This window comes from Poecile atricapillus, chromosome 3, assembly GCF_030490865.1.
Source record: "Poecile atricapillus isolate bPoeAtr1 chromosome 3, bPoeAtr1.hap1, whole genome shotgun sequence".
In the NCBI taxonomy this organism is placed as follows: domain Eukaryota; kingdom Metazoa; phylum Chordata; class Aves; order Passeriformes; family Paridae; genus Poecile; species Poecile atricapillus.
The window spans coordinates 100,197,888-100,216,998 of NC_081251.1; the positions used below are offsets into that span (position 1 = coordinate 100,197,888).

At 37.2% G+C, this 19,111-nt stretch overlaps 1 protein-coding gene across 7 annotated transcripts in view; it reads right to left on the reverse strand.

Moving 5' to 3' along the window:
* Window positions 1–19,111, reverse strand: part of CDC42BPA (CDC42 binding protein kinase alpha) — a 181,794-nt gene that overhangs the window by 45,480 nt on the left and 117,203 nt on the right. For 6 of the 7 annotated variants that reach the window (XM_058835488.1, XM_058835489.1, XM_058835490.1 and 3 more), the window contains exons 15-20: window positions 18,764–18,874; window positions 14,704–14,951; window positions 9,795–9,900; window positions 7,997–8,121; window positions 1,089–1,194; window positions 381–529 (exon numbers count right to left, since the gene is read on the reverse strand). In XM_058835488.1, the coding sequence (XP_058691471.1) occupies window positions 381–529; window positions 1,089–1,194; window positions 7,997–8,121; window positions 9,795–9,900; window positions 14,704–14,951; window positions 18,764–18,874 (845 nt within the window). The remainder of the gene's footprint in view (window positions 1–380; window positions 530–1,088; window positions 1,195–7,996; window positions 8,122–9,794; window positions 9,901–14,703; window positions 14,952–18,763; window positions 18,875–19,111) is intronic. The other variant, XM_058835492.1, reaches the window with a different exon arrangement.

Sequence of the window (19,111 nt, forward strand, 5' to 3'; positions counted from 1 at the left end):
GTCCATTAACCATGATTACTTCTTACTGTGCAAATCAGTACACAATAATTGATTTTAGTCAGCTAACCCAGTCTCTATCAGCAGAAAAGAATATATTCTAAGACACAAATCCAAACTATGGATTTGGATTTGTTGTCACAACTAGAAGAGATCATATTATTAAAGAGAATGTGTCCCCTCTGAAAGTCTTCAAGATTTCAACTTTCCCCAGTAAGTGTTCAAACAATGAAGAGATGTCGTGTTTTTTTCTCATCTCGGTGTATGAAACTGGCATATCATTCGTGATCAGATTTCCACAGACAAGGTAGATAAAACAAGGATTTGATGACATTTCCTGGGAGGTATCAAAGTAAATTTGCATTAGAACAATTGAGTCTTACCACTCTGTAGAGATACAGGAAGCTTTGACTTTGTTCAGCTCATCTTGAATAGCCTGTTTGGCTCGGATTTCAGCATCAAGAGCAGACTGGAGCTCCAGCCTTGCAGACATATCCAGCTTTGCAAAGCGTCGCATCTTCCAAGGCATGTCCTAGGAAAGGATCAAAAAAGGGAATAGAAAGAGGAAAGGAAGCTCAACATGAGGAATGCAACTGACTTTAACAACTACATCTCTCAGTCTATTATATCCTTATTGTAAGACTTCATTATTTCCAAAATAATCTAAAATTAAAGAGTAGTGTTAGTAGTAGTATACAAATTTTATGCTTTATGCTGATCTCAATAGCAAAGCAATTTTGTGAAATCTGGTTTTGATATGCCTCAATTCAGATGACAGCTATGAAGGACATCCACACTTCACAAGTGAAAGACTTGGTTTTCATAAAAGCATGATTTCCTTCAACAAATTCATATATGACTACAAAGTAGCTACTTCAACTATAACATAGATAAAATCACATTATAAAGATACCGGTGTTTAATTATTTGATAAACAGTAAATTTGGTATTCAGTTATTCAGAAGATCTAGGAAAGTTTAACTTTCAATTAACACAGACTCTGCAGATGGGTTATTGGTGCAGCTGAAACTGTCAAATCAGTGGTTTTTTCTTAAAAAAACCCCTTCTGACGTATGGAAGTAAAGTCTTACTGTAGCTCTTGCACCCAAACTGGAGTTCCTCAGGGCTTCCAGCTCTTCTGTCATTTTAGAGGCCAAGGCTTGAAGATAACCTCGAGCGTCTTTTTCATCGCTTACCCTACGTGATTACATAAGAAAAAATAAAGTGTTTTAATCAAAGAACCTAAAGAAAAAACAGAAGTCCCTTCAACAAGCCAACAACCAGAAACAGCTAAATACAGAATACAAAAAGAGTCATAAAACATAAGGATAAAAACAACACAACAAAAGCCCAAACAGAAAACCACACAGAAGTGTTTTCACACTATCAGCTACCTGAAATTGAGACTGTGAGAAAGAAATCTTTCAACGTATTTTTAGGGAGCAAATTAAGACAAAATTGACAACCAATAATTAACAATTCAATTGTCCAGATAATACTGGAACTCATGGTTAACTTTACTGTACCAATTGACTATGAGAACTAGTAGTTAAACAGTGATGTTACTTCAAGAAGTGCTAATTAAAAAGGGAGAGTCTACTTTTAATGTTATTAAACAGCATAAGCCAGAAGAGGCTCTCTCATCCACCAAGCTTGTTTTCTATCCAGACATGTTTTCTGGGTGAAAAGACAACAAGGAGACATGCCTGTTTTTCACATTCTTTGATCATCAGTTACAAAGAAAGAACAACAACTTTCTGTGATTAATCAGAACAGAAGGTTCTTTCTTTACTTTGCCTCAGGTGTTAACATAGAAAAGAAAGTTGCTAAAAAAATTAACTCACTGAAACTAAGTAACTCATGAAAACCCTAAAACAAACAAACAGAAAAATACCCCAACACCATCCCTCCCACATCATTTCCTGACATGTCTGGCTCTAAACATGTTCATTTTGCCCACAGAAGAGCAATCTAAGTTCTGCAACACCAGGCCTTATGCAAGTTCCTAAGCTGCCTCAGAGAGCAGCAGGGTAATGCCACAGTCTGATCACAGTTAAGACTATCAACTCCAAACACTGAAATGTTTAGGATGTGCTCTAAGTACTGAATCTCAAATAGCTGTAAATAAAATATAGGAAAGTGGGAAAATATCTTTTCTAATTCATGAGAATTAACTTATCCTTGCTTCCCCATCTTTAAAAGTAACTCTAAACCTGAGTCTGTTGCTCTGGAGATGAGAGCTCTCCAGATGGTTGATTTTGTTTCGCAGTGACCTTCCAGCAGGAAGTGATTCCCCCTTCGTACCTGTAAGGCAATGTAAGTTTTTCTGGTTGATACTACGGGGTTCATAGACAAACAGAACATTGCTGCAAATTTACCATTAATTATAAAACTTTCAAGACAGATTTATAGATAGTTGCCAGGAGGCAAGGAAGACGGGGAGCACATACTCTGAACTGTCATGGGCAAGGGAGGAACTGAAGACCTTTCCAACAGTGGCCTCAGGGCAAGATCACACCCTGAAAGCCACGGGCTAAATATCTGCAGATTGTGGTGACTTTTGGCTGTGCAGTTTAAGGTTTATTTAAGGAAGACAGACTACTGTAATACAGAGGACCCAAAAGCAAAATTAGCAACCATTTTCCACAAATCTCACACCCAACATGAAAATGCAAATGATTATTGGGCTTTCTCATCTTTGTCTGCTGTTTATAATTTAGTTCAAGAGGTGGGGAGGAATCCAGGGAAACCCTGCACGTCCTGACTATTAAAGTCACTGAGAGTTTTTACGCTAATGAGTCACTGTTTTTCCCAAGGTACATCAGAACTCAATGGAAGCAGCATACCAACTTTTTTTGCTGTAACATGCTGGATGACACATTTTGACAACAGGATAATCTGAGCCTACACAAACCACTTAGGCTGTAACAGTGAGCAAAAGATATAAAAAGTAGCTAAAGATGCTTTTTAGAGATGGTGGGTGCATAATTAAATACACTGTAGAGGGAAAAAAAGCTTAAGCAGGAATAAAAAGAATGTGAGGCTCTCTAGGTGAGAGCAAGTTCTCCTGATGTATGAGGAGGAAAAGAGATTTAGGAATCAGCTTTTAATTTTCTCTATTTTTAATGACACATAAAATCTTTGCAGAAAAAAATGGGCCGAATTTCTATGTCCAACTTTATGATGCCACACAGATTCTTCACGATGGAAGGTGAGGAAACACTTCAGTTCATGGTTCATGGTGAACAGAACCCTCAGGTTCCAAATGCTGAAAAGCTGCACATGCAAAAACCTCAGAGAGATGTTCCACAGACAAGCAGAAATCTACAAAATTAAAATATAAAGTAAATATTTACAAATAACTGTACTGAGGTCAAGGGTACTGCTCAAGCTCTGGAAGACAGCAAATAAAAGCAGTACAATTTGGAACTGAGGTGGTTTTATTGTCCACTAGATGGCAAAATTCTCTCAATAATGACATATGTTATTAAACATTATGTGGACCCAAGAGCCCTTGGTGCTTTTTTGTTACTGTTTTGCTGGGGTTGTTCCATTTGGTTGGCTTTAAAAATCTAAAATTGAACAAAAAAAGAGCAGGAACGGCAAATTAACTCTTGCTAATGTTGCTCTCCTTGTCCTCATTTTGACAGAGAGCCCTGACAAGCACACCAAGAGACCTAAGAAAGTTCTTCAGGTTCCACCTACTCACTTCTTTCTTTATTGAAAATTTGAATTAACTGTTCTGTTTTCAATATAATTGCCCTTCAAAGCTTAGCTCCTTAATGCAAAGAATCCAGAAGAGCAATATGGTACAAATTCCTGTAAAATTAAATTTAACTTTTTGGTTGGAGACATCCAACATCATGACAACCTCCACATAACCACAGGCTGCTATCTGTATCGTGTTGTCAGGATGCTCAGGAAGTCAGACTGTGCCTTCCAGCTGGACCCAAAGGACTAAATACAAAATGGACCCAAAGGACTAAAGAATTTTGCTCAACAGAAGTGGTCAGCAGTGGGGTCTTACACCAAGCTTTGTTTAACCTGATTTAAAAACCCCAAGGAAGTCTGAGAGTCATGATTCCCCTAGTCTCTCAATGCTTTTAAATTTCTGTTGTTAAACGAGTATGCTCAAAGTTTTCAACTTCATTTTTAATTTTTCCCCTGGTATCTCAAATAAAATCTGTTTTTAAAAAATATTTCTCTAAAAATTTTTAACACTTCCCTCTGCTCCCAAGCCCTGAAATTTCACCCTGTCCTCCAGAATTTCTATTTTAGAGATAATTAACTTTTGACTATTCTTACCTCAAACACAGCACATCTCAGAATTTTACATGTTTTGAGTTTCTTACCAGTTGAGCATGCATAGAATTTCTGCTGTATTTTGTTCAGAATTTGTATGTGCTTTTTTTTTCTGAGGGCAAACAGATTTTAAAAGAACCAAAAAAACCCCTACCCAAATTTCAGTGCTTTTTCAGGTTTGATTTAGTTTGGGAGTGTTGGGAGGGGGTAGCTGGTACTTGTTTTTTTTTTTTCTTTTGGTGGCGGTTTTGTGTTGGTGGTTTGTGTTTTCAATGAACTTAATTAAGGTAAAACCAACAATAGTACAAAAAAATCTAACTGATAAGGAAAAAATGAACTAAATTTTGTGGCAAACAACCACGACAGCTTCTGGGCAGCTGAATCTATGCTTAACATCCAGTCTATAGGTAGAACAGGTAGGATTCAGCCCATCCACATAAACATACTCAACAACACAGAATTATCCATTTGACATGAGTTGTGCAGGCTTCCATTTCAACCTGTGGTGAGAAAAACAGACTTCTAGAGTACTAATCATGGGATTTATTGAGTTGTAGGACTTCCACAACTAGGTTAGATTAATCTCTCCCAAGTCAAGATTCTTGCCAAGTACGCTGGGAATCACCACCAAGATTTCCAGTGACCTCCTTTCTGCACAGCACAGAAATACGGTACCACAGCTATTTAAAATATTCCTTTTTAAAGTGACTGCATTAACCTCCAATGCAATTAATCTCTTTCCCATCTCCCAGAGGAAAATTTATAGCTGACTATAAAAGCCTCAATATTTCTTACTCTTGTCAAGGAATGATGAGTGACTTGGCTAATATAAACTCGTCAATATAATAACTCCATTAAGGCTGAATGATCCGTGAGGGTCTGCTGAGTCCACAATAGAATCTGCAGTGAAAGTTTGATTTGATTGTTTATATTAAAGTATTGCCTTGTTTATGGTGTCTTGAGATAACAACAGCAAGATTAAAAGGTTTTCATACATTATCCCTAAAGATGCAATAAAACAGAGTAAGAAAGCAGGTAAAGGCTAAAGAGAACGTGGTAAGATGTCAAAATTACTCACAGGTTGTAAAACCTGGGAGAAACAGAAATTTAAAAGGGCCCCTGGAACCATGAAGAAAGGGACAAATTTTAACTATTCAAAGTGTGAATTCAAAGTAATTTCTTGAGAGGCATCCTTTAGATGGCAAAGCACTTAAAAGAATTTAGGGACCTCTTGGGCTTGTGTTACTCCAAACAGGGCTAAAACAAGTCCCTTGAACTACTACAGGGCACTGAGCAAACTGTTTACAAAACCAGTAACTAATTCCATCTACTGTCTCCTGTCCTTCCTGGCTCATGATACAAAAATGTCATTTTTTAGGAGGTGGAAATAATGCACCCAAAATACATATCTCACTGTAATATTGTGTGAGAAATCTGTTAAATTTTCAAGAAGGAGCCCACAAATTCTCCCCTACTTTCCTAGCTCCAAGGCATTCCATTGTCACACTGAAGATGTGGACAGATACAGACTTCAATTGCATGTTCTTCTGAGTAAAACACAGGCTTGTGACTGATTAAATAAGACCAGTTTTCCTCAAAATTATTGTGGTTTTTTATTTTAAAATATTTATCATTATAATAGATACTTAAACACTTTATATAGCACCCATGTTCCCCAGAGAAGAGCCTAGTTTCAGTATGCAGTGCTGAATTCTAAGAACAGCAAATGGACATGACCAGATTATCTGGGTAACACATGGAAAAATCTAAACATAAGGAAAAAATGTGACCTAAGATAAGGCCTCACATAGCTGAAAGAAATTTAACATAAGCAGAGAAAAGGATGGAGGGAAAATTGAGATGTGTTTATTGGTGAAAAACTGGAACCAAGCCAGACTTTTTAAATTCCATTAATGTTTGCCCTCAGTACTTCTATTTTTCCCTTTACACATAATTCTTTAATTTTTAGTTCTGTACTATTTAGAAGACACTATATTACCATAAGAGACCAGAAAATGGTGACTGTTATTCAGAAAGTTCAGTCTTGCCTGTTCCTGATCTTTTTTCACTAAGTATCTTCAGAGATAAAAAGAAACTCAAGCCCAAACTCTTTTATCCTTTACGGTGACATCCCTATCAGGAAAAATGCTTTATCATTTGTCTGAACCACATCAGTAATACATCTTAAAATATTAAACACTCTCATGAAAGGAGAAGGTACATTCTTAATGGCTGTTGGTACATTTTTACGTTGTGTTGAGTGCAACAATCCACAATTAATTCTGATTTGTCTTTTCCTATAACTGCCAAGTCACATAAGAGTTTTCATACATAAATCTGAAAAATTGTGTTTGATTACCTTGGTGCAATATGACAGATAAGCACTACCTTAAAGCAATAAGGAATGTGAAATTATAGACTTGACTCACTTGTTACCTTGGTTTTTTTTTTCTGAATAAACATTTCTAAGTTGGCTAGAAATTAAAAGTTGTTTAAATTACCAGTTAAATATATATCTTTTTTAACTTTTGTGACTCAGGTTGTCCACTACTATCACCATTATGAGAGACAAAATTTAAAAGGAACACACAGAAAGTGGACCCTTTAAATTTTTTAGCTTCTGCTTCACATACAATGCCCTGAGACAAACTGGACTTCATAACAAAGATCAGCATTACATACATTTATGCAACAAACATTGTTTAAAGTACATTGGAAACCCAGAGGATAGCCCTTATGCCTTGTTATGTATTCACATGGCACTCTTCAAAAGCCATAATTCTCTATATCTGGACAACAAAATTGAACTAACACTACAGCAATACCAAAATAGGTTTCTCTAAAACAATGTTTCCCATTTTTTGCCTGGACACAACAAATTAGATTTTTTCACTAACACGAGATCGGAAAAACAGGGGGTGGGAATAATCAACCAGTAACAGAAAAATACTAGTATATCATGATGAAGTCTTCCTGGAAGAGGATGATCTGTAAAATAAAATGTCTGAATGCCAATTCATTTTGTGGATGTGAAACACTTCAATGGAGCATTAAAGGTAAGTGGAGATAAACAGCAATGAAGTGGAAAAATAAGCACAGAAAAACTTAGAATGCACAATCTTTTTCTCTTAATAGTTTCAACCTTTTTTCTTCTCTTTAATTTACTAGAATTGGACAGAAGACTAGAAAGATAACATCACTATTTAGCAAAAGTACCATTACAAACATCACTTGACTGGCTTTGTGGTAGTCTCAAATACTCTCCTTGTAAAAAAAATCACATAAAAGTTGCACTGTATTTATTTCATTCTGCCACATGCCAAGCAGATGAAGGAAATGAATGCCGGGACACAAACACTCAGCCACTACTTTTCCCAGGCTTGTTCCCTCTTGGAGGTGTGAGCTCAGCACATGATTCCTTTCAGCATTCTTCCACAGCCACGAGCCACACCCAATGGCCATGATTCTTCTGCACTTTGAAAAGCTCTATTTAGTGAGACACTTTCACTCTTAAAGAGGAACACAATTTTCTGGATTTGTATATTATTAAAATCTCAGCCAAAACCCCAGCAGAATCCCAGACGGGTGTGAGGTTTCACCTCAGCACTTCAAGTGCAATGTGCAAAGACAAAAACTCAGCACCAGCCCCACCACACACTGAGGGGTTTCCATCATGCCATGAGAGCAGAGCACTCACCACTGGATGATCTCAGTGATCTGGGCCTCCCAGTGAGCCACGGACTCCTTCTTATCAGCCAGGTCTCTCATCTCTTCCTCCAGCTGCCGATTATTCATACTCAGCCTCTCAAACATGGTGGTGAGCTGAAGGAGAATTTAAACAACTCATTAGAAGTATAAACTGCTGTGATTCCATCACTGTGCAGACTCAAAACCACATGTTCCCCTCTCCCACACCTTGCATCTGCTTTAGAAATTGGTACTGGCCATCACAATGAACACCATGTAATGATAAAAGCCAGAATCGCTTCTTACATATAACCTTAGCTGTACTGAAAATTCACTTTTAAGGACTTGAACAACATTTTTACTCTATCAATTTAATGTGCTTTCTGAGAATTAGTCTCCAAATACCTCTAAAACTCCTAGAGGGTTTCTGCTTTGCCCCATATAGGCGTGGAATATTCTGTATAGAAAAATCTACACCAGAAGAGCAAAGCAAAGGCATAAAAATTGTTATGGCTCAGATAAGACTGCTGAACCTCTCCCTTGTTTAGTAACCATGGAGAAAGAGAGAGACTGAACAGATACAGGCATGAGACAGTCCTGAGATTCTCCAGGTGTCTCACATTCCTTTATTTTTCATTTGACTGACTTGTAGACAGGGAAATTGAAATTAAATGCACATCTCTAAGTACATTATGTTATACCTAGCAATTAACCTCTCTCATTCAAATTGCTGCCATTCATAGAGGCACATTCTGCAAGACAAAAGCCACAGCTAACCCAAGCTGGTAATGGGAACTAAACCTTCATTATGTTAAGTAATTATTCAGAAAATCAAATTGGAATCAGAGACCTGACAGACTTTATAGGAAGGACTGCTTAGGAGAATGAAATCTCAGGTGAAAGCTTATTTTAGTATGAAATATATTAACAATTCAAAATGATAAAAGAATGGCCAATTTAAAATCTGTTTTTCTTTTTACTCCAAATATGAATAACTCCACACCCTATTTATCATTTAAATGGGCTTATACTTTAAATATGCCTACTTATTATATGTCATTTGACAAGAAAAATACAAAGGTAATGGGTGAAGAGAAAGAGAGCAGAAAAACTATCAAAGTGACTAGGCTCTTTCTTATTTTTCTTGGACTAAGCCTACCTATAGGCATATATATTGTCTGTCTTATACCGGTATGAAAATACACTGTAATTTGAGCAAAGACATGCAAACATGCTTACTTTGAAGAACATTGTACTTTCATCATATTTTTAGAAAATCTAATGCATTACAAAAGGAATAGACAAGTTTAGCAAGGCTTGGATAATGCACAACGAACTTGAGTAACCTGTCAAAATGAACAATAAAGAGACAATCCAAATGCACGAATCAGAATAATTTCTTGCTCAACACACTTCAGTTAATATGCCTTATCATTTGTATTTTTTTAGTATCTCAAAGTAACACTTAATCTCAAAGGGTAGGAGGGGCCCTGGTATTTCAAACAATTGACATGTAAATGTACTCTAAGTAATCACATCATTAACTATGTATTTTCATATTTGGGTCATACAATGAAATAATCCTTTTTTGTTGGCCTACTGTGCTGTCTAGAATTAATCTTACCAAAATATAAAACCATCTAATTCCATTCCCTCACATAATATGCATATATATATATACACACACATACATTCTCAATTTCTTCTTTCAGTTAAGAGTTAGTAATAACCAGTGCAGCTCCATATTGTCCAATCTGTACATAGAATACAACAGTTGTAAACTCAAGGCTCAACTAATCACCACTTACCTTATCAAGTTCATTTGTAAGTTTTTTGTTTTCCTCTGTCAGCAGAATCTTTTCTCGTTCATACTTTTGTTTGAACTCTGTTTCAAATTCCTCTCTTTCACTTTGGCTGAGAAATAAAGTGAAGCAGAATTAGAAAGTTTTCTATTCTAACCCACCCCGTTATTCATTTAAACACAAAGAGATCAATGCACACACATGTTGAAGGCAAGTACTACACTGATAATAGCACAGCCTATTAAAATTAAGCAGTTTAATTATACCACCATCTTAGGGCTGCAAGCCAGCCTGTTGAATTTTACAGTTATTACAGAATCCATCAATACAAAATTAACAGAGCTCCACCAAGCCAATGTTTATCAACCCACTTATTCTTCAGATGTATCCTTTAAACAATGAGCAGCTGTAATCCTGCAGACCAAAGTATGTTTCGACATTGTAAAATGCTCAGGGCACATTCTCAGCTCACATGAACATTATTTTAACATTATTCCCAGTTTCACACAGAATGACAGGCAAAAAATGACCACATATGAAACCAGAGCATACAGAAGCTAAATTAGACCACCTGGGGCTGGGTCTCTGATGAGAGAAGCTTATATGGGCTAGTCTTTGGGCAATTTAGAACAGCCCAGAAGTCATATCTGAACTGCTAATTCAGGTGTCATATACTCACTATGAGCAAAAAGTGGATGGATGACTTACACATTCCTAATATCACCAGATTCTACAGCAAGTTTGGACCTTTCTTTCTGAGAAAGTCTCACAGTAGCTGTTTCCCCCAAACCTTCCCTTCTCCCATGGATGTCATTCAGTAAATGAGAACCCCTGTCTGATTCTGCTTAATATCAACTCTGATGTTGCACAATAAATGTGAGGACCTGAAAACAAATAAAGCTGCAGGCCCTCTGCCAAAAAACCCATGGAATTTCCTTCAAGTGGTGCACAGCAATGTTTTAGATGTGTAACTCCCACCTTGTATCTGCTGTTTTCAGATTCACTAGCCTTGCATCTTGTATCACCCTTTTACCAATTATTCAGGTCACTGGCACAAAGTTCATCCATAGGTTGATAGAACTATACTATAAATGCCACAGATACAGAAAATAATCACTCAGCAAATACCACTGTCCAGTCTAAAAAGACTTGAAAAAGTCCCCAGCATTAAAGGTTAACTCTGTAAAAATAATATCCAGGGGAAACCTTGTCTTGAGTACTGAATTTTTTTTTCTAGATACTGACCAGAATTTCACACAATGCAAATATAAATTACATTCTTGCCACTTTTTCTGAGATGCAGAACTATTGCAGCTCTGCCTAACTGAGAGAACATCCTCCAAAGATGAGAAATGTCAGTGGTTACAGTGAACCCAGTTAAGAGCAATGCTGGTTTGAATTTCCTACTCTTAATTTGAAATTAAGTGCTTCAAACACTCTTTGAAATCTAGTACAACATGTTAGACTCATGGTGGAAGTCTATGTTGCCAAGCGTCCTTTGAAACATAACACCTCATCCTAGTAAAGTTACATACTATCGCACTGTTTAAATGCCAAGTTTGAAATTCACCACCACTCCTTTTCTATATCAACAGATTCCATGCACATGATGAAGAGCGCAGGGAAAAGGCAGGAAGAGATTAAAGCATTGGCTGTCATAGGAATTAATAACAGGTCCTGCTTCTGCTTTCAAGGTGTAGATACAAAGCTAATTTTGGAGGCAGAAGACCAAACTAACTTTTAATAAGTTTCTTTTATGCAGCTTTCATGATTTTGTTTAGGATTTTTTTCCTGTAGTTGTCTTAAATTTACTCCTTTAATGCTTTAGGGCTCAAAGCAGCCATAAATGGCGGTGGATTAAGGACACTATGGATTAGTGAAAGAGCCCGACATATTTGTAATTTTCTATATTTTACATTCTTAACTCGGCTGGTGATTGTCATTATCCCAGTAAGTCAGACTGCTACAGTATAATAGAGAAACGAAGATAAATTTGAAACAGAGGAGAACGTGGGTATAATCCATCACACCCAAACAGCGACTCAGCAAACAACAGAAATGTGACAGACACCATAGGTGTACCTTGGACAGGCAGCAAGATCAAAATAATGCTTTTGCTTTGAAGCCTGGCATACTCCTCTCCCATCAAACTTCTTCTCTCATCTAACATTTAGTTATGTGTCTCCTCCTCAACTTAAGAAAATATACAGGACCCAGCTTTCTTTTTATCAGTAAAACTGCAGCAAACCACATGCAAGCAATGTGAAATACTGCTTTATGGTATCACTTTGTCACTCCAGCTCTTCACTGCATCTGTACAAAGTGGCCAAATATTTTATCTTACTGCTTTGAAACCAAGAAAAATAGATTTGAAACAAACACCAGTCCCCAAGCTTCTTTATATCACACAATTTAAAACCAGCAAATGCTGTTCTATAACACTCTCTGCTTTATAAATCCATCATGAAATGATGGGCCTAAAAAAAGTTTCTACAAGTGTGATTTATTTTACACAGTTTCTTATATCTTCTTCTGAAATATTTCCTAATGACAATTCAAAGAAATGGAATCTCGTGCTACACGGATCACTGGCCTGATACTGTGTTCCTCTGCTTCCAACTTTAATAGCATGCAGTTTATGAGACTTCAGCAAAGCATAATCATTTTGCACAGGTAAGTAATCTCTCCCTTAAAGACTTATGCTTTTGAAACTTGCAAAAGTTGCAAAGCTTAAAATTGAAAGAAACAAAAATATCTATTTAAAAAATACAAAACAGAAACTACAAATGCGCAAGCTACACAAAAATCTACACAGAGATTTTGTCAAAGCTCTTACTGATCCTTGCTTAGAATAACCTATGGAATTCACTCATCTTACACAGTAATACAACCACATCCTCTTACCAAGATCTTTTTTAATATGCACTGAAGATTATTTTTAGACTACTAAAATATTTTTGCCAAACTGTATAAGCACACTTCAACTCCACGCCCACCCCAAGCCTATTGTTGAAATAATTCCACTTATTTCAACACAAAGCCTCCAGGTGCTTCCTTTTCAGTGCTTACATTCAACACCTCTCTACTGGAAGACTCACAAAAAGCTTTTCATGCCAGACTACAAAAGCTACAAAACCAATATGGATAGGCAGAAACACAAAAATCTATGTTCTTTTAAGGAAAACTACCAAATATTGAATGGCAACAGCAATTCCTCCATTCCTTATGCTTAAGCTTCCCTTCTAAATTGGAGAAGTCAAACCATAGCGTAACTGGAACAGTGAACTTGTGCCTTTCTGTAGAGTCCTAATGCTTGCATGAGATTTTGCAGATTTATTTAACAAAAGACAGATAAAATTAGGCCTTCATCACTAATCATGTGTTTGGACAACTGACTTAGCATGATGCTGCAGCCCTCGCCATGAGGAGCCAAGCACTGGATACTGATCATGTGACACACTTCTGCTCACGCTTTAAAATGCTCTTACACAACTCTCACACACTTTAAACATATGGTTATGACAGCACCCACTGTAGATTTGTACTTAGTTATTTTTTTATTTATAGAGACCAGTCTGAAAGAGAGTTTATGAACTAGCTGGAATGGACATCTAGTTAGAATGCCTGCAGCTGGTACAATATTAGAATTGGGAAAGGAGTTGTTGATCTGGTCGCTGCTTGGAGGTATGATCCTTACAAACAGTTTAACTCTGCAGAAAGAGGCATTCATGATTCTTTACTGAATATTCCTCCTGAGACACTGCTGGTCTCAAAGGAGTGTCACACCATCACCTTTATATTTTACAAGGCAGAATGGCCTTTTGTGCATTTGAAAGTCAGTAAAGTCAGTAAGTCAAGACCATTTAGTTGTGTCACAATGAAAACATGCTGTGGAGGCAAGTTTTACCTCTCCACCTAGAACAAAGCAGCAGACTCCTGTGCTGTTAGTAGGTCCAGCCTATGAATAGCTGCATGCTAGGAGGAAACAGCTCATGTACTGCATTCTAGGCTGTATGATCTATGTCCCCTTCTGAATACAATTTACCAGACAAACAGCATTTCCACCTCTATTTGCATAAACTTTTTTGAAAAAATTGTATTTAATTTGCTACTTATATTTAAAGGTCTTGCTATAATTTGGCTAAGCTCTCAGCAGGGACTTCTCCATGGTTTCTCTCATCTCCCATCTCGCTACAGTGAAAAGACTCATCTATATTAGTGTCTGTGAAGAATTCTGAACTTTTTATGAATGAACACAAGCATGTTTAGTTTATAACTTATTCCCACTACTACACCATCCAACAGAAAAACTTGATTTTATTGATGAATGCCTCAAGGAGCAAGCTCAAGGCCAGTTATAAACTCCACCATGCGGCAGAGAAAAAAGCAGGTCTGACAAATTACCATGTCAGAAGAGATAAAGCAGCTTACGCCCACAGTAGTCTGCTGACTGATGTTAACACTGGATGGAACCCAGCATGGATTTGCTTCAGATCACATTAAGTGACTGTTCCTGTGCTGGCAGAAATGTAAACAATACTTGATCTCTAACACATTAGTTTTGCATCAAAAGATGAAAATACCAAATAAAAGAAAAATGTCAGAAAACTGTTTTAAAGTGCAACGTAAGTTTCAAAGGTCAACTTACCCCAAGCTGCAAGTCTGTAACTCAAGTTACATACCTTGGAATGATCACCCAATAAAACAGTTCTGGTGCAAAATTAACTGTTTCAGTACAAGCACGTGGAGTTTTTTATTCTGATCTGTTTCTAATGGTGACTGTTTTCAACCCTGGTATCAGATCAGCCAAAATGCAGCAGTCTGCATTACACTTAAGGAAGTGACAGTGTGCTTGGAACAATACTAGGAGACTTCAAAGAGTTAAAAAAAAAGGTAAATTTCATACAATACTCACTTTTCTCTTCTGGTTTTCTCTAACTTGTCTTTCAAAACCATGATCTCCTTCTTGAGGGCAAGCTGCTGGCTCTCTGCATCCCGCAGTTCTTTCTTCAGACTTTTTATTTCATTTGCATGCATCATTTCACGTTTAGATAGCTCCTCTTCATAGAAAACACTCTTCTTTTCCAGGTCTGCCTTTAATTTAGTGATCTCTTGCTGGTGTTCTATACTGCTTACCCCAGGTGAACGACCAACCTGTTTTTGCTAAAATAAACAGCCCCAAATTAACACTCAAGAATGCTGAAGATGATGCTTAATAACAACTCAATATTCCAAAGTCTTTGTTTAGAAATACCCATTAGAGCCTTGAGTTAAACAAATCTATCTCTTTTTTTTCAAAATTTGTTAAGAGCATAAATCTGAATGACATTATTATTTTGTTATTTAAGCACAGTAGTAGTTTTGAAGCCACTGAAAATTTGGTCATCACTTTAAATGCCTCTGGTCACATTCTGACTCTCCTTAAATGCAGTCAGAAAGCAACCACAGAATTAAAGACTTTGATGCTTCCACTCACACAGCTGACAGCAACAAGTTCAAGTGACTTTCAGAAATGCAGAATAAGGACTAGAATATACAGTTAATATATTCTGAAGGACAAATAATTTCTGGAAAAGCTATACTAAGATAAGCAGAGGCTTAACTGAAGGCTAAAGTCTAGCTACAGAAACACTATATGGATTGTGTGAGTCAGGAGGGAAACCTGACCTATTTTACTTAAACTGACCATTTATAGCACAGTGGATTAATAGGAAAAACAAGCTTTAAACAATAAGAGTAATTACTTCACTTTTCGCAGTTTCATAGCTCTCTTAGTGAGGTCTTCTGGCATTTCAATAGTCTTTACACACTGCTTCAGGATACATACACATTTGCACCAAATGCTGCACTCACTAAACTCAATGTCCTGCCATAACATAGAGGAGGAGCAAGATCAGGTTCAAAATGAGATAGTGGCATGACATGCACTGAAATCCAAGTATGGAAATAACTTTTTAATGTCAACATATGGACAACTGGGTTTGGAATTTCTTCTGGTTTTTAAAATATGTAATTAAAGGTATTCTAAGGAAAGGAAATCCATACAAACACTGTATTGAGAAAGTGCAGGTAACTGGAAAACCTATTTCGTTATGGTGACTGTGTCACACCTTCCAAAGGATTGAAGGTATTTTGTTAATTACAACTCAAATCTTACCATGAGATGTTAAAAACCTCTCAGTCACCCTTAATTTGGCATGGCTTTGGGTAATTTTCTTTTGCTGATGTATGAAGAGGCTTTAAGAGCTAAATGTCATTGTAGAACATTCCAACGAGCTGAATTTGTACCATGACAAATTCTCTGAGAAAGCTGGGCCTTGCTGTTTGTGTCAGCAAAAAACTGCAAAACCCCCTACATGTACGAGCCAGAGATGTGCTGCTACTGCACTGTTTTCTCTAACTCATCAAAACAACCATCTGTTTTGATCTAAGAGTAAAATCCTGCCCTTAGGATGCAGAATGATAAACTGGAGAAGGAAGATGCCATCCTAACAGAAGATGTTTTAGAGAAAGATTTTTTTTAAAAAAGCAAGTATAGGAATTTTCTTTCATGCACAGGCACTTAACTATGGAACTTGTTTGTTACTGCCCAACATCCTGAATTGTTCACACATACAGGGTCACGTAGCACAGATAAAGTTTAGGCTTTGCAACATCCTCTATCAGGTACATAAAATGTTTTAGTGGAATTGCACGTTTTTCACCACAATGAAAAGATACTATTGCAACCACAAGAGAGATGGTGCAGTAGAAGAGAAAGCCAAATGGTATTGAACAATGGCTTAGAGAACAAGAGAGATATAGTAAACAGAGAATACATTTTTAATTGATGTAAGCACATATTCCATATAGATGTTTTCATACATGCCTATTTCAAATGGACAAATGGTGCAACTGAGACATAATGCATCTCCTGGCACACTGACAGCTGCTGTTTAATGCACCCCTCTTGGCTAACAGGGCACGCTGCTGACTAACACTGAGTCTGATTTTACTGAAAATCTGAGTACACAATATCCACAGGATCCCTCTGTCCAAACACTTCACTGACAAGTGTGCAGAGCTCCAGCAGGTCAGTGCTGCAGCACTTGGCTGGACAGAAGGCACACTGCTTTCTTCCCAACAGGCTCTGCCTCATCCATGAACTCTCTGACCTTATCCTTTACCACAACCTCTACTCCTTTCCTGAGGAAGCTGCACCCACTCCTCTGTACATCCCCAGATGATCTGAATGAGAGTGACAGTGACACAGTGGGCTGCCTGTAATAAGGGGGTTCACATCTTGGCCAGCAGCTCTCTTCTCATTTAAGTTCCTTCAGATCTCCCTCAGGTGACTTCACGTCTGACTCACCTGCCAGCTGTCCTGCTTCCTGCAACCATCCCAGACACATCCAGCTCATCTGCTCAGCCTGCTGCAAAGAACACACTGTGTGGCAATCTCCCCTCCTTCAGCAGTGAAGTCTGACACACCGAGGACTTGTGGAGCATTTTTTGCCACAGCTCTATTAGCTCAGAGATTGCCTTTTTCATTTCCAAGCAGCCTCATGAGTTTCCTGTGGTTTTCTACTTTGGATTTAAAGAATTCTCCACAATCACACTGGGCATCCTCTGCAGAATGCTTCCTAAATTCTCTTTATTTAGCTCTCAACATGCTGTTTACACTTAACCTTCCATCTTTTATGGTCCTTCCTATTCTTCTCATTAGGAGAAACCTTCCTTTCTTCTTTAAATATTTACTTTTGTGTAGGAGAGCTCCCTGAATTTAACTAAGGAGCCATGGAGAGCTTTTACTGAATGGACAGCACAGTATCACAACAACCACATGTGATCCAAAGTGTGCTTACTGAATTGTAAAATATTACCAGGAAAGCTAAAATTCCCTTTTCCTCTTCTGACAAACTTGCCCTGCTGTTATAAATCAGTGTATCGTTTATTTTCAACAGATCTCCCATAAATTCTTCTCGCCTTTTAAAGTGTCATACAAACTCTTTGCTGATGGGGAAGATTCATGGAAGCAGAAGAAACACATGTTAATTTTCAGATAACAATCTGAATTCACAGCAGTAGAAACTTTATTAATCCAAACTTCATATTGAATGGATTTCCTTATTTTCTTTCAGCAAAGGAAGGACAAACAGAAGAATGTTTGTGAAAAACCACCAAGTTTTCTGTGCCATAACTTAATGTTGATGAACATCCCAGTGAGTTCTAATGAAAAAAGACTTGGCTGTTCATTTAAATTAAGGCCAGATTAGGACTAATCTCACATTTTGTCCAAAAAGTTTAGAATGACCCTACTGCATGAAACATTTGGAACAGGATTTTGCTGTAAATGAACAGCAATCCGCATAAGTAAATTTAAAACTTTCTATTCAATTTTTGAGAAAGCCTAACTTCTCTAGAGCACTGTATAAAAAAAATCACAGAATAAAATAGCAGTTAGCATTCTTGGCTGCCTTAAATTTCTTCTTTTAAAATCACATGCACATGTGAGCAATCTCATCAAGGTAAACAAAGCCTTCATGCTCAATACTGTTCTTGGGCAAAAGTGCCTCATCTTGTGGCTGAGAGGCAGAATGTGCTAAAACTGTTCTTTTATGGGTACATCAGTTGACATCTATTGTGCAGGAAACATGAGGAACAACACAGCAGACAGAACACCTAAACCTTCACCTATATCTTCAAATATTCAACCATCCTATGCTAAGGAAAAAAAAAACCTTTTAACAGGTGAAGTTAAACAAGGTATTAATGGAAGCAATGCGGTAAGACATGGTTGATTATTAAGAAATAGCACATCAGGCAAACGTTCATTTTTCTGGGCAATAACGCAATGCATGCCTGCGTTAACATTCAGCACCAACTGAAGTGACAGACTGACAAAACCCTTTTGTCCTACATCTGAAAGCAATCAAACAGATCCAAGTCCTAGTTGACTAGTAAGTTTGCAGGTGTTAATATCAAAACAGACTAACCTTTAGCCCTTCTACTTCACTTTCCAACTGTTTAGAGTACTGTTCACTCCTCTCTCGCAATTTCCTGTCTTTGGATGCCTCAGCAGCTGCAGCTTCAGCTTGGACTTCCAGCTACAAAAGTACATACGTTTTTAATAGATAGGATTCGGTATTTTTTTTTTTCCAAAATCTATTGATGGTTTTCAATAAGAGAGAAATCTCCAGCACCAAACAGAACACTTCAAAGTCTTAGAAAAAAAAATTGGTACTGCTTGAAACAACAGACAAAAGGTTAAAGATTTACACATTTAAAAATATTACTCAGAAAACCTTACATATAACTTATTTCATAGAGTCTAAACAGTCTTC